The 24,241-nt window shown below is 42.8% G+C and overlaps 1 protein-coding gene across 3 annotated transcripts in view; it reads left to right on the top strand.

Moving 5' to 3' along the window:
• Positions 1-16,496: 16,496 nt before the first annotated feature.
• Positions 16,497-24,241, top strand: part of MYB (MYB proto-oncogene, transcription factor) — a 28,231-nt gene continuing 20,486 nt past the window's right edge. For 2 of the 3 annotated variants that reach the window (XM_030945075.1, XM_030945077.1), the window contains exons 1-5: positions 16,597-16,730; positions 20,308-20,425; positions 22,044-22,115; positions 22,768-22,860; positions 23,256-23,476. In XM_030945075.1, the coding sequence (XP_030800935.1) occupies positions 16,708-16,730; positions 20,308-20,425; positions 22,044-22,115; positions 22,768-22,860; positions 23,256-23,476 (527 nt within the window). In that variant the 5' untranslated portion in view covers positions 16,597-16,707. Of the gene's footprint in view, positions 16,731-20,307; positions 20,426-22,043; positions 22,116-22,767; positions 22,861-23,255; positions 23,477-24,241 lie in introns of all 3 variants that reach the window. The other variant, XM_030945076.1, reaches the window with a different exon arrangement.

Genomic DNA, 24,241 nt, shown 5'->3' with positions numbered 1-24,241 from the left:
GGCCTTTGTTGAAAACTGTTTAATTATATCTCTCATCACACTAAAAATCTAAAGATATGGAAATTGATCAAAAGTCATGAATAAACTTCTTTTCTCAAGGCTTGTTCTAACTTGTTGCTTAATTTGCTCTGAGTGCAAAAAAGAGTGAAAACCAATAATGATTACAAATAAAATTAATGGAATATTTATCTCTATTTATAATAATCTCTTCAACAATTCACATTTTCTAAATTACAGTGCCATTCTTTGTTTTCACTGCACATACAGAAGTAGCAATGTATATGTGAATTGTTATCAAATATTCTGGGGTGTACATTTTCTTGTGGTATGTTTGCAAAATTCATACAAGATGTATTCATCTCCCATTCTGTCCTTTGCAGTAATAAATCACAAAAAAAAAAAAAGAAAAACAACAGTGTCTAACTAAAAGAGATGTGGAATAAGATGTGGCCCTGTTTTTTTCCAGCTTTCTAGATTTACCAGGGTCCCAGCGTCTGTGCTGCTACAGGAAGGGAAAGATGTCTCAGCTCTAGTCCAGGTGGTTGGGTGAGTGCACAGGGAAGAGAAATAGTGTTGGTTTTATGGCTCTACAATCAGGGAGGGAATGGGCATGGACAAGACTACCTGATTTCATATGCACTCCATGAAAACTGAGAAGAGAATGATGCTGATGATCAGCTTAGTGCCAGGTAAGAAGAAACTGCATTTCCAAATTTAGGGCAAAGTGTCAAAATATTGCAACATGTTTCATTAAAAAAAAACCAAAACCAAAACAACCAAACTTCCAAAAGGTTTCTGGAAAAACATCAAATCAACTGTATCAAGACTATACATTGAAATGGTTCTGCTGCATGATGTCAGAGGCACAAAGTGTTCTTTTTCTTTCTAATATTTAACAGAATACAGACATCATAGTAGCACTAATGTAGAAGTTTTAAAAATTTTAAAATACAAATTAAATAAAAATTAAATACCACAAGAAAAAAAATAACATGTGGAAGCAGATAATGGTCATAAGATTCAAATTACTTAAAAATTAAATAAAATATTGTGAAATATTTGTATTTTAACAGTCTTCTAATTTTTCAATATTTTAAAGGAATCTGATAGAAATTATACATTTGGGTCATGCTTGTCCTTTCCTTTTATTTTTAGTCATTTTGGTTTTTGAACCATAAAATGTGCAACAGTGGTATTAGTACCTAGTTCTGTTTGTACAATGGTGACAAGATATGATAGGATACAGTTTCAAAGGTCTTTTTCTCCATGAATCATCTTTATTTTGAAATAATATAAAATAAATGCTTATCACACCTACGGCCAACACTTCCCTACTGAAATGCAGCACCCTGTAAGAGGAAAGCAAATTCAGTGGGAAAGTATGGGAGCAAGAAGACCAAACCATAGCAAACAGCTGAGGCTGGCCCCTGCTCTGCTAAAAGTTTGCTTGCACAGGGCTGCCAGCATCCCTCCAGAACCCCACTGCCAGAGATGCTGTGCAAGCTGATACGATTTCATCCATAACCTGCAGGGTCTTAATTCCTGTTGCCTCACTGTGGTTTGAAAAGCAGAAGAAAAGGACACCAGGTAGGAAGTTGCTTACAGACATTCTGCTACATTGTATGAGATTAAAAGAGGGGATTTCCCATCAAGGTGAAGAAGAAAGCACACCTGTAAAGACTGAACATCAGCAATAATTTGGCATGATTTCCTTCCTGCTCCAAAACCTGCTGGAATGTTTTTCATTTTTTTCAAACTCCCTTTTGTGTTACAGATGAAAAACAATGTACAATTTTAAAGCTGCAAAGCTGTACTTTCCCACCTGTTCACGTCTTAACATGACTGGACTATTTTTGGTAGAAAAACTGAAGAAAAAACTGCTTTTATATTATTCTACATCTTTACCTTCCGATCTTGCTTTATGATTTATTTTCACTCTCCCTTTCTCTCTTATGTGTCATCATGTTGAGACTCTAAAAACTTCCACACCCTGTGTACTTCACCACCGGGACAGCCTGGACTTTTCTGGTGCTTGGGTCCCTCACTTGGATGTCACACTGCTGATAGAAGCCCAGAGTGCAGAAGAGAGATAAACCCCTTTTCTCCTATGTGAAATAACGGTTGGACAAGAGTTGACCAAAATATGTCCTGAAAGGGCCTGATCTAATATTCCCTGCAATCAATGGAAGGCCTTTAACTGACTTCAGCAGGTCTCAGATAAGGACCCACATTAATATTGCCATTATCATTTCTAACGGAGACTCTGAGCACTGATGTTTTGTAAGAGTAGGAGACAAGTATGGCACTGCATGTTTGTCTCTACTGCTTCAAAAGAACATTATTTTCATGCAAATTTCTGTTTGCTTTGTTTTCTTTGCTGTTTTTTATGTATCAGATGTGCCCTTGTCAGAGGTCCTCCTTGTGTTTTGAAATCTCTCGAGCCTCAACAGAAAGATAAGAATATTAAAAATCAACAAGGAAGTTTTTCTCACAAATAGTTTAGGCAGTTGTGGTGATTAAGCTTTAAAGGAAAAAAATAGTTTGGAATAATCCAGATGAAAGAAGAAGCCCCACCACATTTAATCAGGTCTCACTTGTGTGGGTGACAGTGGTACCATCACCCTTCATGTTGCATTGTGTTCCAGAATGAAACAGACCTTAGTATCTGACAGAAGAACCCAGCTGAACTTTCTCAGGCAGAGACGTGGAAGACCTTAAAAAAGCATAAATACTGCTTTCCTTTTAGAAAATTGCCTAAATACTGTGTAATAAAAATCTGTAAATATCAGAAAAATTAATGTCTCTGTTGACTTCCACTGTGTGGAAAAAAAACGAAGTGGAACAGAAAAAAACTATTTTAAAAGAGGGATATCTCTCAGAGTTCTTTTGCTTCAGTAACTTTCCATTTGATTTACATCACAATCATTTCAGTCATTGTTATGAACTTTAATGCATTAACTTTTGCAATGTCCTCTAAAGAATAGAGATGTTATTAACTCTTGTAAGAGTCTTTAAGCTGGACCTGCTGAAGATAGATTATATGCTTTGAATCATGCAGCACATCAATTGCAGCATGCAGTCCTTTTCTCTGAAGCTCTGGAAAGTGAGCTCAGCAGCCCCAAGATTACACACGAGCACCTGAGGAAGTTGTATCTGTGTGAATTTCTGCTGGCCATTGCTCTTGCAGTTGTTACATCTGGGACTGACCTTCTTGAATTATGTTCTGTGCTTGGTCCTTTTCTCTTGTAGATGAACAGAAAAATCCTTTTGACTCATATTCCAGGAGCAGGAATAAGACATGCAAGGAGCCTGTTCAAGAGCCAGATTCAGGGTTGCATCTGGAATTCTGTCTAAATTTATGTATATTGGTACACATCTTTTTCTATCAATATCTAACAACCTGTTCCTTAGACTACTTTACACTTTTACTTCCACTCACTGATTTCTTACCCTCACCTTCCATCTTTGCCAGTCTAAGAGAGCTTGCCAAATCTGTTGTTTGTGTGCCCAAACCTCAATACAGGAATGAAGCAGCTAATCAATAAACCCTGAGGTCAGCCAAGTATTATCTCTAAAAATTACCTAGTAACTTCTCCAAGAACTTCAGATTGTAGGTTTTACTAACTCAGTGCATCAAGAAGTGTATGTAACTAGGAAATTTAAATGAAAGTAAATAGTATTATTTGTGTATCACAAGTGAGGTTTGTCTGTATGAAAAACTATATAGTTTAAAAACAACATTTTCAGTTAAACTGATGAAGTACAAATAATTGAAATGTGTCATTCATATAAATTTTATCCCAAATGGATAGTTAGAGATAAATTAATATGAGTCAGGCTGAACAAAAAGAATATGCTTTTTGCCACATTTCACCCTGTTTTCGCTTGCTTTTCAGTGGTGATTTCAAGATGAACAACCTTAACTTTGCTAAAGATGAAAATCTAAGTCTGGCCTTAGTACTCTGAAGTACTAAAATGCTGATGAAGTTACAGAATAGTCAAAATAGAAGGAGTTCTCACAGGCAGCTACCAAGTTTTTATACTGAGAGTTAGATATAGGGGAAAGATCCATCAGTTTGCAATAGTGTAGGAAGAGAATATTGGTTTGCCAATCATAGCTTTCCTAATCAAGGAGGGGGGAAAAATAAAAGAAAATATGAAGGCCTTGAAAGTACCAAGAAACTTAGCTATAGCTTGATTTGATGTCTAAATAAAGCTTTATGAGATCGTAATACAGACAAAAGGAGAGTGCAAAGTGCTTGCTAAGATGTATCTGTGAAAGTATTTAAAATTTAGACTAACCTGGTAATTGTTATTTCTGAAAAGGATTGGTGGATGGCTTTCTAGTCACATGCCACTGGCACTCAAGTAACACCACTGAGATGATCCTAAGAAATAGGAAGTTGACCATTTAACAAAGTATTTCAGACAGATACTACAGAAGTATTTGCAGCTACTGAAGGACACAGAAAAGTGCAGCAAGCAGACATGATCAAAACAATAGGCAGTACTTAAAGAATCATCTTGATCACAGAAATAGCTAGAAATGCAAAAATGTAGGAAATGACAGAAGAAGGGTAATTTTTCAGTTGTGTGCTGAACAAAAGACACCCAGGAGGAACATGCACAGTCATTCTTCTCAGGCTCTATTACTTGTGTCTCTAAGTGTGATGAACCCTGGAAAGCAGGTTTCCTACTTCATGGCAAGCACAGAAGTTTTAAAACAGGCTTGGTATTTCTACTGTCAGAGCCAGTATACAATTATCTTCATCACCAATCCAAGCTAAAATAAGCCAGTGTTGCCCTCAGAAGCTCAGCAGGAAAACTGGAAGGGAAAGGGCATTTTACAGAGGAGACAACACACTGGGGCTGTTGGTTGAGACCAGGACAGACAGAGGTTTGCAGTCTGTTAAGCTGTAGTGTCATAGCAATGCAGCTGATACAAAAGTAAAGAGAACATCTGAAGAATGTGGATCTCTTGAAAGTGTGAAGAAGGATGAAAAACTGGAGATGATGCAGCAGTGGTGCAGTGATCATATCTCATTTTTCAACATGGAGAAGATAACTGCAAGTGGAGAGCATTTTCCTCCTGCAAAGGGAAGTAGCTGGTGGGCTTTCTGCTCTTGTGTGTTATGAGACCAGTGGAAGTCACTTATTCTACAAATGAATCTTTTGTGAGTTTCACTGCTGACTACAGTAACCCTGATATCACTCTGCACAGTCAGCTCATCTGTATCCGAAAGGAAAGGAATACAGAATGATGGGGCCTTTCCAACACCCATTAAAAATTGTGTAGAGTAGCAAATTGCCTGAAAATGTTTCTTGTAACACAAAGAATGGTACTGGTCCTTTCCATGCAAAAATAAAATAGTCCTATTTTCTTTCTTTTCTTTCTTTCTTTCTTTCTTTCTTTCTTTCTTTCTTTCTTTCTTTCTTTCTTTCTTTCTTTCTTTCTTTCTTTCTTTCTTTCTTTCTTTCTTTCTTTCTTTCTTTTCTTTCTTTCTTTTCTTTCTTTCTTTCTTTCTTTCTTTTCTTTTCTTTTCTTTTCTTTTTTTTCTTTTCTTTCTTTTTTTCTTTTTCTTCTTCCTTCCTTCCTTCCTTCCTTCCTTCCTTCCTTCCTTCCTTCCTTCCTTCCTTCCTTCCTTCCTTCCTTCCTTCCTTCCTTCCTTCCTTCCTTCCTTCCTTCCTCCCTCCCTCTTACATGAAATCATGTGAAGCTTTTGTGACTTTTTCCTTACACAAAAATTTCTGTTAATACAGTATTGGGGTAAATTACTCCAAATTGTGGAAATATTTGATAACTATGGATATCCCAACCTGTCACCCAGTTACAGAAACAAAAATGTTATATATTTATGGTGTGGAAGAAAGCACAGACACAAGAGGGTCAGAGACTTCTACAGGCCATTGAATTTTCAGAAAGTCAAAACCAACAGAATTACATTTGCCTGACCAGTACCTTACAGAGAAGAGTAAACAGTCATGCCTGCCTTTTCAAACAGTAGTGAATTGCTAGCTACAAGCAAAAAAAAAAGCGTATTTTTGTAGGTTTAGGGTAATCCCTAAAACCTGGAAAGGAAGCTGAAAATAGAAGACAGGATGGCCCTGAGGCCTTCAGAAACTGCTGAAAACCTCACTATTTCTAGAGTGGCCTACAGCATGTAAAAAAAGCATGAGAATCTCTGAATTCTGACCCTTTAGTAAGGCAGTAAAAAAAAATAGGTGACTTTCTGACAATACCAGCTTTGTCTGAGGGAGACTAGCAGGGTGGATATCAATCTTGGTGCGCTAGAGGGAGAGAAATAGCCAGCTGGGCTAGAATATTAGCCAAAACACTTATGAACTGTGTGATTGTCAAGTACAACTAAAATGTCACTAGGAAGGTTAAGAGTATGTTTTTTTACTGGGGAATTCCAGAGGAACTATTACTGGAAAAGGGAAAAAAAACAGGCCAGGGTTTATAGGGCAAGGTTTCAAAGCTTTTTTGGCAAGATATAATTTCTAGTGCATTATCACCAGCCCTCAATGTCCTGAAGCAAAGGCAGAGATTGGAAGAAATGTGCAGACAAGATGATCCTTCCTTGGCACAGTTACATACAGATCTGCTCCTGTTATGTCAGCTAAATAAAACAGACTTCACAGAGAAGCACTTGCCATCCCAGTGACTGACACTAGAAGAAACTCTATATATTGCCCTACCTACTTGCAGAAGATAGAGGCTGTACAGACCATGTTGACAATGTCCAGCTGTTTCTGAAACATTTAGATGAGAATTTATGTGAAGAACAAAACCAATATGTTTAAGCAAAATCATGTGAGTACTTTTCTACAAAAAATGCTGAAGTCTCTCATTATCAGGAGTACCTGAAACTGTGTATTTAACAGAAACAGCAACATTGCCTGTATTTCTTGCAAAGAGGTATCTGAGGTTAAAAAAAATCACATGATTTGACACCAAAGCAACCTCTGATAGAGTAAAAATAGGTTTAATACATATTTGTTTCAGTGAAATGTGTTTAAATTTGAACAGCATGAACTGGTATGGGATTTATGCCTCTGTTCAAAGCAGTCTGAAGAAGCAGCTCCTGTGATAAGCTCATGACATTCATTTGACTAAGTCTGAAAACTAGAGATGGACCATTTAGGCATTGTCATTGAGTACTTAACTATTTATATTGGGAATATTAAAAATGTCTCTCAATTCTGTCCAAACTCCTCTAGACTTAGATTTCCTCTATCCTAGAGTAAATGCCTTCAGCTTCATTCTCAACCTCTAGAAGGCCGTGGCTCCTGAGAGAATTTGTGCCTGTGTGTTAGCTTACCACACTGAGATTTAGGGCATCTGAGGCTAAATTTAATGGCCCTTCCAGTGTAATCAGATAGCTCCTACATGTCTGTCAAAATGTCATTTGTCACAGCTCCATGGTGGCACTTAGCTGGTGTGCTGCCATTGTTGAGTTCTAGTGCCTCACCCTAAGAGCTGAGTCCTGCTCTCCAGTTATATTTGAGCAGACAGAGGGGCCATAAGCAGATATTGGCCTCTTCATCAAATTAAAACAACATCTGACAAGTGACAGATCAGTAAGGACAGATGCTTTATTTATTCATATGAACCCCTCAGCAATTTAGCTGGTTCCCTAAATGTCTTGTTAAAGAAAAGTGAACTGTCTTCACTTGTCTTATATTTCTACCCACAAAGCACTGAGGATCTATCTAAATTTATCATTCTCAGAGCTACTAAAGGTGCCTTTACCTACTTTATTTTTCATTTTCTTTTGCACAGCAATTGCACCCAGTGGAAGGCTGCCTCTCTCTTAGTGACCAGTTTAAAGAGTCAGATACTCGAGAAGATGAAATGGTTCTGTAATTTTGCTTATGTGAAGTAGGTCGATTTTTTAAAAAATCCCTCCCCAGAGGAACTGCAATCCCTTGTATTTCTAACTGAGAAAAGAGAACATCCCTGAAAACTGCAACTTACCTAAAACTGAAATAAAAAAACTTAATGACAGTTTAATGTGAAAAGAGAGACAAGGCACTGAAAAATAATGTGTAATTGCAAGTGAAAAAAAATTTAACTGACCATAACAAAATTATTATACTCATGCTTTATTCTTAATGAAATGAATCAAGCAGTAAATATTTTATTGCAGAACTAAGACTAATAGGTCACTAAATAAAGGAAAGTTTTTTCACAAAATTGATGTTGTATGATAAGCCCCTCAGTCAGTTTTCATAGGAAGGAAAGGAATAAATATTCAACTTTGACCTAAAAGTACAGACCAGAAAAGCTGTATTTGGCTGCATGTGATTCTAATCATGCAAAAATATCCCCATTAAAATGAAGTCCAGACAATTGCCCCCACAGCAAGTTCACCTTTGATAAAAAGTTGAGCACTGTCAATGCTCAGTTTCTGTAGCATGTCCAAAAATAGCTGAGGAATCAGATGCAGAACCAAAATGCAGACCTGGTGGTACAACAGGCATATGATGGGCCAGCTCCCTTTTCAGTGCCCTTTGTGTTTTACAGTGCTGACAACACTGGAGCTTGTTTTCATTAGTGTACTATCCAGATATGACTCAGAAGACATATGGAGAATGTGTACTACCAAGATTCAATTTTTAAAGTCACTTTTCTGTTCAAAACCACACTGAAAAAAAAAAAAGGAAAAAAAAAGAAAAAATCCCCAAACTAAAACAAAACAAAAAAATTCCCACAACAAAGATGTGCTAAACTGACAAAAACTGTCACTAATAGCTGCCTAAATCAATAGGTGATCATCTCTTGGTGATCAGTGGAGATGGGAAAGAGGAAAGGTGCTTGATGTATAACTATGAAAAATGTTCGTTTGAGGAAAAGTTTTAGATTAGCAAACCAGAACACTGAATACTATTTAGATTACAAAATAAAAAGCTTGGTTTATGGCAGATGAACATGAACCAATTATATTAGTTACTATTCAAAAGAAGGGAAAAAAGAAATAAGATTTCAGTTTGCTATCGAAATTATTACATCACAATCTGCCTGCAAAATAAGATGTGCCAATGAACAGGAGAATAGGCACTTGTGAAGTCCAGTTTGGAGCTATATGCATGCCATGGCCATTTGCTGGGGAATCTGTAATCCATACTAGAAAGCAACAGTAGATGGCCTACTTTTCACAAAAAGTGAGAGCTAGAGAAAACCACATTGTGCCATAGGGAGGGGAAACACAGGCAGAGCCTTCATTATTAATTGGCATACACAGAAAGATCAAGCAGAAACAAGACGAGTAAAAGAAAGAAGGGAATTCTCCCCGGAAACATATGGGAAGCACAAAACAGAAGTAATAAAACATTAAAGAATAGGGATACAAACACCATCATGTCCAGAAAATACAGTCATTAGTAATGACTGCAGTGAAAGCACTGGAAGGGTGAATGTGAAAGTTAATGGCTTCTTTTACATGTGTGAGAGAGTGCACATAAAAAGAACAGGGTATCTAAATGTATGAAAGAGTCTTCCAAGTATCATTTTCTATATAACTCACCAGGCTTCACTAAAGGGAGAAGTAAAGGAAAGCACAGAAAATTCCACTTTGACACCTGTCTTTCAAATCTGATTTCATTTTCACAATTTATCTTTGTAGTTACTGCACAGCAGAGGACTCAAAGCCAAGCACTGTCAGCATGCCACTCTGGCCACAGACCCGATGCTTTACTCACTTTCCTTATGGGTCCACTAAACCATCTCCATTTTATACTTAGCCACCAAGGATCATTTTCCAGCTAATTTTGCCATGTAAACCCCATAAAGGCCCAAATCCCTAATGAAAATTAAGCACCCAGTGCTGCTGAGGTGCCCCCTCTTCAAGTAGCTGAGCACAAGCTTTTTCAATATTTTTGACTATCCTCTTCCTATCGGGTTAAGCTCTCAAACCACAAGTTGGCTGATGTTGTCAATCGACATTTACAAGATATCTTGGGAAATATTTTTGCAGGTCACAGAAGTTATTTCCAGCCCTGAAAAAACAGTGCACACAAACATGCAATTTGAAGAATTATTGCTAAAAAATATTTGGTGAACACATTTTCAAAGTTCATACCCAAACTTTGTTGGACACAAATAGTTAGTAATAACATGGTGGTTGCTTCAGTTTTCTAAGGGATAGTAATCACCTATTCAACCACTTGGTCTTGCTTCTAAGATCCAGCAAAGTTCTTTAAAAGCTAACAGTGTGATGTAGGAGCAACTTCACAGAATTAAATGACAGCACAAGGAATGGTCTTCCTTGTGGGCACAAGGAAGAGAGGAAGGAGCACTGCTATTTTTGTATACACAGCTTTATTGCAAACATCATTTGACTACCTCTTAAACAGCAGTGAGTAACAAGGGCTGCAAGACACAGAAATGGGGGTTATTAATTCTGTCTTGGCCTGAAAAAATTACTTTTCTTGCCAATATTTGGCACCTCCTACTGACTAATACAGAAAGGAGTGACATAGGGCCTGAGGATGTAAAACAGATATGGTGAAAATGAAAAGCTCTAGTAGCTAGCTTACAGTAGTCTGCCAAAGCAATAGAGTAAGTGTGTAAGAGAGTGGAAAAAGAAGAGATTGATTCCACTTCACAATATTCAGTCAGTTAAATGATGGGAGAAAGTATGAAAGGATCAAGGTTATGAGCATATAAAATACAAAATATTTTAATAAGATAATAAAACACTACCCAGGAAATAGGGCTTTGTGTGAGAAGCATAAGTGTCCATGACAAATCTAAAAAATGCGATTAATAATGGGTTAACATCTAAAAGAAAACAGGTAAGAAATGACTGCAACCAGTGAGTTAGAACCACAGAAGGAGATAAATCTCCTTTACATATTTTCCAGTAATCGGAGACATTAATGAATTTTAGAGACAATGGACTTGACAGGAGTCCGCCCATGCTTTTATTTAAACTGGTGTCAATCACCTTGTATTTCCTTCCAATTTATCAAGTCAATAGAACAAGAGGGAAGAAAGACTGCTGTAATGGGGAACCAGGCCTTTCCAGCTGCATGACAGTGAAAAAGGGCTCAGTGTAAGCTGCTAGCGTCCATAGGGCCTTGCTGTGTTGTGCATTGCACAAATAAGTGGCTAAACTCATTTACACGTGTTTGCCCTCAATAGCACTGCGACAGTCTATAGATTAAGCTCTGCTTTCAGGTACAGCAAGGTGTATCTATAGAACCTCGAGAAACATCACCAGAGTTGCTTTGCATTTACAAGAGCAAAAAGGGGAGAGAAGGAACAGATGGAATTCTCTGCTGAACTGGTGCAGAGGTGCAGCTCCCTCAGAGGACACTTTTAAAAGCAACCACGGAACAAAAGCCTCTCTGCTTGCCAGCCAGGCATACATTATAGTAACCACACCCTTGTAGGTAAACATCTACATGAAGCAAATCACTTCTATTGTGAATAGGGCTTACTTTATCATTTGGAAATGCATATTGCTGTTCTTGTTCTCTTTGCTGACATATTAGTATGCTTAAAAGAATCATTTAAGGAAATAAGCTTATTTGCATATGTTTTCACTTATTTGTCCTCTCCTCTGTTGTTAATCAAATTTGTCTAATATTTTTATCACATCATATTTTATATAATTAAATAAATAAACAAACATCATGATGGCCTCTCAAGTAGTAGTTGCTAGCAATAAAATAAAGTCAAGGAATCACTTAGTCTTATGTGTGATGAAAGTAGTTGGAAAGGCTGTATTGCTCCAGGTATTCTGGTAACATACAATGTCAATGCCCCACCAAATAGCAAATTTTCTATTACTTTGAATGTCAGTGCTCCACTGCAGGTTAAAAGGATGAAGCTGCAATATGTGCAATGAATGCTTCTTATTGTTAGCACTGCGTTTTAAAAAGAAATGAGATTGTTCTGTGTGATGATGAGGAATTACATGGAAAGGCATTACAGGGAAAGGCTAGTTTTCAGAGGAGGCCCCGCTCTTGGAACACCACTGAGCCCACCATGCTCGGGCAACCAACTGGACATGGGGTTCTGCTGGTGTCCAAAGATGTGGTGTCACTTGCCCAAGCCTCCTTTTGCACCTACTGTACCATGCTGTTTCAGAACAAATGAAAAAAGAGTTTTTGTACAACATATGTTCAGTTCCTATAGTAAGCTATTTTTGCAGTTGGAAGGCCTCAGGCATTCCTATCCTTTCAAGCCATACACAAACAAAAAGGGTTTACCACAAAAAAGAGCCTCTGCTGATGAGTGTAAGGTTTACCTTTGCTCCCTCACTCAAGATTCTAATTTCATCAAGTTCTATAAAATTTCAATTGATTCAGTTTCACCTTATAATTGAATTCTTATTGCTGCCTGACCTAAGGCCAACTATACTTTCAAAATAAAGAAAAATATATAATGCAATCAACTAGTAAGTCTGAACCCTTGCTATCTCATTTCTGTTTTACACCAGAACACACTGGGTTTTCAGGGTAGGTGCTCTGCTATAATCAGGGTAATAGAGGTCTAGAGGGCTCTGTGCAGAAACCAGAGGTACAGACTTAAAGATCTAGGCTACACCACGTACCCTGCTGGAGTGGGAGCCAGCCAAACACTTCTTTCTATAAACACAGGGATGCATATCCTAGGAGAGCTCTTGTTTACAGTCAGCTTCCTACCCTTTTTCTTGCTTTCCAGCCTGGCTGTAAGAAAATGTGAGCGTGATGGTGTGGAGGAAGCTGCATCTCCTGCTGGCCCACATCTGTTGCCATCTATTTTGGCCTTACCCAGGAGCAGGCTATGTCCATTTTCAGCAGGGAGCTGGCTGCCACTCACTCACACCTAAGTGTTTGCTGTTCTTGGAGTCCCAGCACACATGCAAATCTGGGTGCTAACATATCCAGCTACCTTTGAGGCAGGTATCCCTCAGGGAGACACCTGCCTGGCCCTCACACACTGAACAGGATACTGGAACAAAAATGTTAATGCACATTGTTGGACATAATTCGATACATGATAAAAGAGGCATTAAACCCCAGTCTCCTGCCTCCTTCCCTATAACTTTTAATCAATCTTCTTATCTCCTTTTATGAGGAACTTGTGAGGAAGTCTACATCAAAGGAAAACATACATTTTTATTTTGCTTCAGATGCCTTAACAATATTTATTAAAAACATTTCTGGTCAAAATATCAAAAATCACCTGATGTTCAATTATAAAAATACCACAACTGCATTTGAAACTTTACCGTAACTACAGTCTAAAAGTGAAACTAAAAAAGTGAAAGTTCCTTGTTGTTTTATGATATACAGACTGAAAGAAATGCAGAAAGTAAACAAAAAAGCACACAAAAACATACATTTATAAAAATGCTTCTTGAATTCTAAAATATATTTGTACCAGAGAGAAAGGTGGCAATTTATAAGACTTTTGATAGGACAAAAACATATGTGATCATACAAGTTGTTAGACACTGTTTTCACAGTATTCCTTGCAGATTCTGTGACAAACACTGAAAAAATAGGAACACATAGGTAGAGACTGCTGCTGAGGGTTTCCAAAGTCTAAAAAAAAGTATGCAACTATCTCCTGTACATTTGGAAAATCCTGGTGCTCAGGCTCACTGCTCTTCTCACAGCTGAACTTCCTTCACGATTCCTTTTCTATGTGGTTATGCCTGGTTAACTGATGCTGGCAATGCTCAGCCCAAGCCATGCCAGCTGAACAGCAGATCGCAACAGGAAAACAGTAAGGAAGAAGTCAACATAGATTTGATTGACATCAACAGATTTGATGTTTAACCAGGATTCTTGAAACTTTGTTCACATGCTTTTAAACTTCATCTTGAGGTTTATGTTTGTAGTGGAGGTGCAGGAAATCAAGTAATTCTACTTGTACTTACCATTTATATAATTACTTTTATTAAATTACCTATATAATTCATGTAAGGAAAGAAAAACCCTCCAGAACATGCAGTTACAGTGTTTACAATTACTCTGTCAGTTGGTGCAGTTACTATACATAGGCTCAGAGACATCACTAATTAATAAAGTTGGAAGGGTAATGTAAGAAGAAATCTGCTACTTCACATTTAAGGTATACGATATCTAAGTTGAGATGCAGAAGGGTGATTTTTCTTCTGGGCTTTGGCCCAAAGAATATATTATAAAGAACCCTCACACATCAAAGTCCCCCAAGCTACAGATGCTCAGGAAATACAGAAAAATAGTAGAGTCGTGGCCTGTTTCTAGCTAAATTTTAAACATTAAGAATGAAGCAGCATCGCTGGAGTGCATGCACGCACCTTACTGATTTTAGTGGGGTTTATATATGCAGAGTGAGTTGTGGAAGATTGACCTTTAAACCTGGAGCAGAGGTGTCATTTCCCTCTCTGTTTTGAACACAGTAAGATGTGTTTTATTGCAATTTTATGTAATCTTATAAACCAAATGTAGTGGATTCTTTTTTCAACCTGGGATAAAAAAATGTGTTTCTTCAGAGTCACTGGAAAAGAAATGTAGCTTTGCAAAAAAAACTGTCAGAAGAAAATTGTGCATATTAACAACTCTCTTGAGAGCAATAATAGACATTCTTTGCGTTTATTCAGCAAATTTACATCCAAATCGGGAAGATGTTGGATTTATCTCAGTTAACACTGAAATATTTGCAAAAATCAATAAAGGAAAGTGTTTCCTGCTGAAGAAGGAAGAGATAACCTTGCACAGTTTTGTTTGTACCTCTCTGGGATACAGCAGGCAAAGTGACCACACTGCTTCAGTGAAACGTGCATTTTCAGTCACAGAGCAGTAGCACATATCCTTAACAGTAGATCCAGTGAATTCTGTCATATCCTTACAGCTGCACTGATGACAGGCCCAGCTCTGGGCCTTCTGTGTATGTAAGCAACACCCACTGTTGGAGCAGTACTCAGAAAACTCTCTTACTTCTAAAGAACTTTCGGTAAAGGGTTCAGGAACATTTTACACACACAAAATTTACACTCCTGTGGCTTAATATCAGTTTTGATCTTGCAACAGTAATATCCCAAACACCGGGCAACACCGTGGACACTAAGACATCTTTCTGTATTTTCTCTGGCCTCCTGATTTCCTGCATTGCCCAAATACATATTTACTGGGAGAAAAAACCCCAAACTACAAAACAACTTAAAAATCCAATGGATATGAGTAGCCTTGTTGTCAGCTGGTGCCAAAAGGCATTTTATAGAAATAAGAGCTGAATTAGTCTTCAATTTTCCAGACTAGTGTTAACCCCCGCCACACACACCTCCTCGCAGAGGAATGCTTTGCAGACATGGCACTGTACAAAGCCCCTTCACTCGGCACTAACGCCGGTCCGGTGCAGCAGACCCATTTTACAGGTAGGCAAACAGAGGCCGGTAGGCACGGCACCTCCTACCGGAGGCTTGGGTAGGGTGAAACAGGAACGACGCGCATCCTCCTGCTAATTTAGCACGAGGTGTGATCCCAAGAAGGGATGCGTGCGCTCGGGGAGACAGCCCTGGTGCGTGTCCATCCCCGCTCTGCCGAGCCGGTGACCCGCGTTACGCGGGAGTCCCCGGCAGCGGAGCGCCGCGGCGGGGCGGTGCGGGGCTGCCTGCGGGCTGTGCCCAGTGCCCGCCCCAGCCCGGCCCGGCCGGCAGCCCGCTGCGGCCCTCCGGCAGCGGCGCCGCGGGCTCGGGAGCGGCCCCGGGCCCCGCCCCGGCCCGGCCCGCCCCGTCGGCAGCTCATTGATGAGCCGCGGGCCTTTGAGGAAAGGGCGAGTGCGCCGAAACCGCTGCAAAGCCATGATTTTTCAAGCAGCAGCGCAGCCTGGGAACTTTGCATGTTTTGCCGTTTTTCACGTCCTGACTCATTTCTGTATCAAAAAACGTGTTCTCTGGAGCTCATCGGACACCCGCCGCCTCTCCCGCCGCCGCGGCGGCAGGCAGCATCCACGCCGGGCAGCAGCAAGGGGAACTATAGCAGAAATCCCCCGCGGCCAGGCAACCGCAGCCAAGCCCCGGGCAGCCCCGGGCCCCTCCGAGTTCCCTTTCTATTGCCAGCAGGGCTTGTTCGCCCCCGAGGGCTGCAGCCCGCACGCCACGCAGGGAGCGGAGCAGGTGCACCCGCCAAGGCCCACCCTCCCCCCGTCGGCGGGAGGCACCTGCATGGGCCGGGGGTGGTCGCGGCGTCTCGTCCTAGAGTTCTCGCCCCACGGCGAGACTCGCCTTCCCCACCCGCCGTGCCCGGGGTAGAGGGGCTGCCCCCCGTCCCGACAGCTCCATCAGCGACAGCCGCAGAGCGCGGGCACGGGGGGGCTGCGGACGCGCCCTCGAGGGCCCGCGGGGCGGGAGCGGCGGCGGCGCTGGCGCGGGCGGCTCCCGCCGCTGCCGCGCGGGATGGGCGGGGCGCGAGGGCCCCGTGGGGCGCGCGGCCCCGGTCCGCCCGCCCCGCGCCCCGCCGCCGCGGCACGGGCCCGCCAGGCGCCTGCGCACTGCAGGGGCGCCAGATTTGGCGGGAGGGGGAGTGTCCAAGGGCCCTTTGTTTGATGGCATCTCTGTTTACAGAGTTTACTCTTTAATCTCAACCTGTTTCCTCCTCCTCCTCCCGCGGCTCCTCGGCACTCCCGTGCGCGGCGGCGGAGCGCCCAGGCGCAGCCCGGCAGCAGGGCGCGGCGGCGGGCGCGGGCTCGGTCTCCCCCGTCCTCCTCCCCCAGCGGCCGGTGCGAGGATGTCCCGGAGACCCCGGCACAGGTAACCCGCTGTCTGCGGGCAGGGGACGGCCGGCTGCGCTCCGCGCCTGTCAGACGGGGCGCGGGACGGGAGAGGGGGAAAGCGACAGCAGGCACCCGGCTCGCCCGGCGGACGGGCGGGCAGCCCCCCGTCCTCCGCGCACCTGGTGTACTCCGCCCCTGGTACCGGGGCGCTCCCCTCCTCCGGAGGCGCCGGGGGAGCTGCAGCCCAGCGGGACGCGCCGCGGAGCCGCCGGTGCCGGGGCGCTCGGGCCCCGCGCTGCACGCCGGCGGGGAGCCGGTGCTCGCCGCCTGCGGGAGCCGGCGCCGAGCCCGAGAGAGCTGCGCGCCCCGCAGCCGCAAGGCGGGACAATGTCTGGCGGGCTCGGCGGCTGCAGGTAGCGCGTCCCGTCCCATTCATTCATTCCCGGCCGGGTGAGGCGACAGGTGGGCGGCGGGTGCGGGGACTCGGTTCGCTCCTTCGACTTTTTGTTTCCTTTATTCGTGCGGCCCTTTCGCCCTTGGAAGCGTGACTCTGGCCTGAGGGGCTTAGCTTTTTCCCGGCACACGCCACTCGGCACACGCCGGAGCGCGGCAGCGCGGGCGGGAGCTGCTGGTCCGACGGAGCGCTCGGCCGGAGCTGTCACAGCGCCCGCCCGCCTGCCGCGCACCCGGGCCAGGGCGATCCCTGCCACGCCGCGCCGGGGGCCGGGGGCTGCGGTGCCCCGGAGGCGGCGGACCGGACCGGACGGGGCGGCAGCGCCGCGTGGCCGCGTCCGTGGCCCCGCTGCCGCGCGGGCGCACAGAGCGGGGTTGTTGTCTAATTAGCCGGGGACGGCGGGTCGGACACGTGGAGGCTTTTTTCTCTTTGCAGCCCGGCATCCTCCCCTCCTCCCCTCCCCTTTGGCTGGCTGTGACAGTGGAGAAGGTCGCAGCGCTGCCTGTCGCTTCCCGGGAGCCAGCTGCGTCCGGTGGGACAGGGCGCTTGGTGGGCTCTTTCTGAGGAAGAGGGGCTTGCGGTGCGGGAGGAGGCGGTGAGAGCCACTGGGCGAGCGCCGGGCTGTACTTTCGAGTGTCAGAGCGGGGCTGTCGCTAGAACTGGCAGTGAATCACCCGGCCCGTGTCTCCCGAAAGAGAGGGACAGCTACCGCTGCCTCGCGGGCGCCTCCCGCAGGGACACGGCCGCCGCTCGGGGCTGGGAGGCCGGGGCCGCTCGGTGCGGCGTCCGCCTCATCCAGCGGGCGCGGCGCCGGCGGGAGCGGGCTCGGGCTCTGCCCCGCGGGGCTGGTGCCCGAATTCCTTCAATCACGGTAACAGCAGCAAGTCATTTCCTCTACAGCTCCTTTTTTTTTTCTTTTTTTTTTTTTTTTTTTTTTACCTTTCTTTTTTTTTTTTTTTTGCCTTTCTCCCCGTGTATCGTTGCACAAGCCGGTTGCCTTGGCGAGCAGCGCAGCGCTGATGGGCGGCCGCGGGACTCCCGCTGTCCCGGCCGGGCGGGGCGCCGTGCCGTGCCGTGCCGAGCCGCCTGGGGGGACGCTTCAGGGCTGCGGTCGGAGGTGCAAAATAAAGTTTTAGAGCATTGCTGAGGGCCAGGTTGACTGAAGAAACTACCGAGCGTCCCGGAATCCCCGGGCACTTTTCTCCTGCTGGAGAACGCCGGTAGTACAGTGAAGTTTGCTCGGTTCTGCGGTGCCAGCGAGGCCCCAGTCATTTAAATAACCCTGTTACAGAACTGGCCCCGCACTGAAGTCCTTAAACGTGTTGGCCGCTGATGCTGTGCTGCTGCTGCAGAGCGGCGTTTCCCTGCGGCGCAGGAAGCGCCGCCGATGGATGCGTACCTGCTGGTTGCCGTCTACGGAAAACTCATTTTCAAAATGATACTTGGAAACTGTGCCACAAAACTTCCTTTGGCATATGGGCAGCGGCGCAGCTGTCTCTGTGTGTCACTGAGAAAAGTGAATCTGCTTTGAGCGGCGGCTGGGGACGGAGCCGCGCTTGTGGCAGCTGGAGCGTGGGAGCTTTTGCTCAAGCACGGGAGGCTCCAGCTGCCAGCGAGGGGTGCGTGCGGAGTGGGAGCTTCCATCGGGGCTTGCTCCCAGTGGTTATGGGGTCTGGGGAATAGAGAGTGAATGGCGGGGCTGCCGGACTGCTGCGCGGTGGGCGCGAGTTGCGGGTGGCAGCGATGCGCTGGGTGAGTCAGGGGCACCCGGCAGGGGCTGCAGGATGGCCACACACACCACAGCAGGCTGTGGAAAACTTTTTACATGTAGCATGTAAGCATGTTCTTTCAATACATAGACCAGAAAACAGGGTGGAAGATGTAGGGTGTGATTAGCCCAGTACTTTTAAAGAATGTATGTTCAGCAGCTTGCCTTTCGGAGGTGTTCGCATCTTGACAAACAGTAACCGTGCTTCACTGCAAATTAATTGAAAGTAATCTCCTGAAAACTGGTTAACAGCATAAACAGCGCATGTTAATTTTATTACAAAATATCTTTATTTTAATGTCTTAGTCATACTTTTAACATACCACAGCATGCCGTACCATCAGATGTATCACAGTTTTTAATCTTAATGACACTGACTCCTTTCTAACACTCATGGCTAGCAGCTCTTAGCTGAAGTATCAGAACTGCTGCACATAACTTAAAAGTTAGAAGTGAAATACTGTCCGCCAGAAAGGCATGTCTTGTTGCAAAACACTCTCTTTTAGATTTAGTTAGCTAGGTAGAGAAGGTACTCTTTGTGAGAAGAGTCATGGAGTCTTTTTTACCCATAGATAGCCTCTGGGGAAATCCCTTAGTCATGAATTAGGTGAACAGAGCATTTCAAAAACAGTATGAGGGATTTAGAAATAGACTAGAGGTAATAAAGTTATAGAAATGGAGACTATAGAAGGGCTCAGTCATTCATTTGTTGGTTGCAGGATTAAACAAAGTTGTCCTCAGTCCTTATCTGTCCAAACCCATAAATGGAGGGCATATTTTATATTAGAGCTTATTGCATGTTAATGCTGCCACTTACTGTCTTTACTTATTGTAAAAACTTGTGCCTTCTCATATAGGGCCCATAAACATTTTCTCGAACAAAGTTATTGTTTAGCTTTTTGTTTTGCTACACAGTCGGTTTTATTTTGGAGCAGTATAACAATCTGCTGTATTAAACATACAAAAACATTAATGTTTTTCAGAATGTGTATGGCATGAGTTAAAGATCTTAAACACGTACTCATGTACTGGACACAGCCTCTAGTTGTCTTTATTGTCCCAAACATTGTATTTTAATTTGAAACCTTCATTGGTTGAAAGTTTGCCAAATGTGTAATTCACCACTGATCTAACATTAGGAGCAGGTCTAAACATGCACAGTAATACGAAGGTTGCCAGCCCTTTGCCTGTATCTGTGGATACCAAAAACAGCAGAACCAGTTCAGAATACTAGAACAACAGAATGCAGAGCAAAATCTTGTTGTGCAAGTTTTAAAACTTTTATCTGTGTAACCTTTGTAAGGATTGTAGTGGGGGGGGGGGGTTGTGTTTTGTAATTAAGTAGCTCAAGTCCTCATGCTCCACTCTGTCTCGCTGTGTTTCCTTTTGCAGTATATATAGTAGTGATGATGATGAAGAAGATGTTGAGGTGTATGATCACGACTATGATGGTCTGCTTCCTAAGACAGGAAAACGCCACTTAGGAAAAACCAGGTGGACCCGGGAAGAGGTAAATCCAAGTTCATTCCTCTCCTGCATGTAAAAAGATAAGAGAGAGCATGGATCACATTCTTCTCCAAGTTGCTTCATGTTCTTCACCATATTTGCTAATCTGCAAGCTTACTTCAGTGACAGTCCCACGTCTGAGGATAACTTTTTTGACCCACTAGCTACATTTCATGTTTTATTTAACTTTGAGCATAGTACTTACCTTTTAAATAAAACATATAAACACAACTTTTTAATTTCCACCATGCTCTGTGTTTAAGTATGTGGATCCTCTGTGTAATCCCTTCTGGGGAAGCAGATGCCAAATCACCTGTACTTCATTGTTGCTACTTTCCTCCTTCTGTTTGGAAACTGTTGCTATGTGAGAACCCGTGCGTGTTCAGTGTCTCGCAGCAGCAAACCACTGTGGCAAAAGCTGCTGCAGTCCTTCTGTACCACTGGAATTTTGCACTTTAATTGCACTGTTATGATTCCAAGTGGAAGTAAAGTAAAAGCTGGAGGAGAGAAATCCAGCAGTACCAAAACTGAGCATTCAGGATGTATTTTGCTTTTCAAGGTCAGAATTAGTTGTGACACCCTTGTGCTGACTTTCTGGGGAAATTGTGGTATCAAACTCCTCTGCCAGATGGATCTCCTTTGGCCATTTAACTGGTTTGAGTTTGTTGTGGAATACATTAATACAGTTCTTGAGTTATGTTTTGACTTTCTCTTCTCTAACAATGTGTATTGATGTAAAAACAGTGGCAGGTCACCCCTTGCAAGCTTTTTATTTATTTATTTTGAGTCATTGTCTGCCCTTACAAAGGTGGACGTGGTTGTGATGTGGCCAGGAAGGAAAGGATGGCCATGAGGTCCAAAGGCCATTGTCCTGTTGCATGAACTGGGAGCACACTGAGAGGTGCTAACTGGGGAAGGAGAGGGCTACTCTTCTCCTCTTATCTCCTGGGGCATTTCTGGTTTGTTTTACCCTATCTTGATCTTTCCCAGTACATAAGATTGGTTTCTTTTGTCTTTAGGGTCTGTATTTCTGGCCTTATCATTAAAAAGACTGGGCCAAATTTTTTGCTATTTGCAGGAATGCAAAACTCCCTCACAGAGAACAGGAGCAAAAAGGAGCTGTTGGCTTTATTGTGCATTTATTGTAGGTGGATAGGCCGTGAGCAAGTTACTGGAACTCCCATTACTTGCAAGACATATGAAGCTTAAGGCTGTGATTTTCAGAGGTGCCCAGGTAGCTGAGTGCCTGAGTGTTACTGAATTTCAAGGTTCTTCTAATGCTTGGTATCTAAACACCCATTTCCTACTGTAAATCCAGTCCAAGAATAACAGTTGCAGTGCTTTGATGAGTGAAATGGGAATGTATATTGTGAGTCAAAGAATTGCACAGAAGTCAGTATTTCTCCTGCAACACAGTAAAGAACCTACCAAACTCCAAAGGAGTAGAAAAATCTTATGCTCTAGGAATTAAAAGCATGCAAAGTCTACAGATCACCCTCCCTTACACTCAGAAAGCAGAAGTAGATGCATAAGAAGCTACAAGAATTAATTAAAAAAATATTTCATTTGGATAATAAGAGATTGCAATATTAATTATCTCTGGGGGGGGGTTTATGATTCAGGATGAGAAGCTGAAGAAGCTTGTGGAGCAGAATGGCACAGAAGACTGGAAAGTCATTGCCAATTTCCTTCCTGTAAGTGGATATTGGTTTCTGTTTCCAGGCTTAGTAGCAACTCTTTATCAAAGGGTTTCCTTAATAAAGGGGAAGGGGAGTGGTTGCTTTATAGTTACATTTTCAGGGGAGATATAAAACTTCCACAAATGGAGACCTTAGAAATGCAGTTAGATTACTGTGGAAAACTCTGCATTTATTTTTCCTTTCACTTCTCAGAAAGGGTTGGAAAAAAAACAAGCAAAAATGGGGGATGGTGGGGACTTGCACAGTAGATGGTCAGTGTGACAATGAAACAAAATGTCTCAGCACAGCTAAAAAAAAATAACTTTGTTGAATTGTAAGTATTATTTTGAAGAAAATTTCTTGGTGTTTGGCTGTTGCTGAAATACTGCATGTGAAAGCATGCCAGCTATTGTGCTGATGGGGAAGATAAAATTTGTGTAGTTTTGGTGAGGGAGTCCTCAATGCAGACGTGATGGAAACCTTATCTATTCTGTGAGCAAATTGATAGTTGACCACCTTCTTCTCAGACTTACGGTATCACTCTGTGATGTTTAGTAGTCTTAGTTGGTAGTGAAATACCTCAAAACAAGTGTATGTAAATAAGAGCATTCTCACTCTACATCTTTTCTAAAGAATTATCCACTTTGTGTATTTCACGTTTCTCTAGAATCGGACAGATGTTCAGTGCCAGCACCGATGGCAGAAGGTACTAAACCCAGAACTTATCAAAGGTCCCTGGACTAAAGAGGAGGATCAAAGGGTAGGTAATCAGTTTTTCTTTCTGTCTGATTAATGCCTTACAAGCAGATTTCAAGTGTTGGGGCAAAACTCCTGGAAACTTTGGTGGTCTCAACATTATTATGGCCAGGGGCAGATTGTATTTGTGTAGTGCTTTCTAAGTTTGCTATGCAAATAAATTACTGATGTTTTACAGCACTGTAATGTGGAGTTGCAGTCTAGAAATGCCTTAACTATTACCAGATTTTTCCTTTTGGGTAAAAATATGAATGGGAAGTGGGGAACCTTAATTGCTATTAGTTTTACTTTGGCAGTTTTGAGAAATATTGTCAAAAATACTGCTTCACCACAGAAAAAAATTTCATTGATTCATCATGCATCATTAAATACAGGCAGTTTTTATGTCCTTCTTTGAAGGTAATAGAGCTCGTGCAGAAATACGGTCCAAAGCGCTGGTCTGTCATTGCTAAGCATTTGAAGGGAAGGATTGGAAAGCAGTGCAGGGAGAGGTGGCACAACCATTTGAATCCAGAAGTGAAGAAAACCTCCTGGACAGAAGAGGAAGATAGAATTATTTACCAGGCACACAAGAGGCTGGGAAACAGATGGGCAGAGATTGCAAAGTTGCTGCCTGGACGGTAATGACATATGCTTTTAGCTCTTAAAAAAGGAAAAAGCTGCAGGTCTGAGCAGTCTGTTTTGGTCGCCTCAGGCTGCACTGTATAAATGGAAAAAATTTGGAATCAAAACCTGGGAAGCCAGTGACACCAATGTGCTTTTTTCTCAGTGGGGAACTTCACTGTTTGGTCAGTACACACAGCAGTGTGCTATTTTTTCAGGCTTTTAATGTTTGCCACAGGTAAAAAAGCCAGTTAGTGCAGCAAGACCATAAGAGTTTCCTAAATGTCTGTGCAGTCTTATTTGTGCCTGTGATGACTGTCAAAATTTAAATCAATTTAATAGGGAAGGATCAGGCCCTGCAAATGGAACATAATTTACATTCAGCTAAGGATATGCCTTCAACATGAAATCCAGTCTGTTTATTCAAAATTATTTAAGAGAAGGCTTCTTCAACTTTTGTAATTACTCTTGAATCATCCAGATGATTTTGACCTGTTAAAAAACCATATGTAAAATAGGAAAAACTTTTTCTTCAAACTCTGGTCCTGGAAATACTTGTCTCACTGAAAGCTTTTGTACAGCTTGTATATGAGCTAAAAGATTCAGTGTCTTACTTGCTTGATTAAAAGTGACTCAAAATGTGGGCAAGCAAATAATGTAAGCAAGGGAGAGGTTTCCCTTCCTACTTTTCTTCCTGATATTTGATAAAACATCTTCAAGACCTAAATATAAGGCCGAAGATCATGATAGCCCTTTAAGCAATCATTCCCTGGGCTGCTTTC

Source organism: Camarhynchus parvulus, chromosome 3 (genome assembly GCF_901933205.1).
Source record: "Camarhynchus parvulus chromosome 3, STF_HiC, whole genome shotgun sequence".
NCBI lineage: Eukaryota > Metazoa > Chordata > Aves > Passeriformes > Thraupidae > Camarhynchus > Camarhynchus parvulus.
Note: the sequence above shows the minus strand (reverse complement) of the source record. Positions and strands in the feature narration are given on the sequence as shown.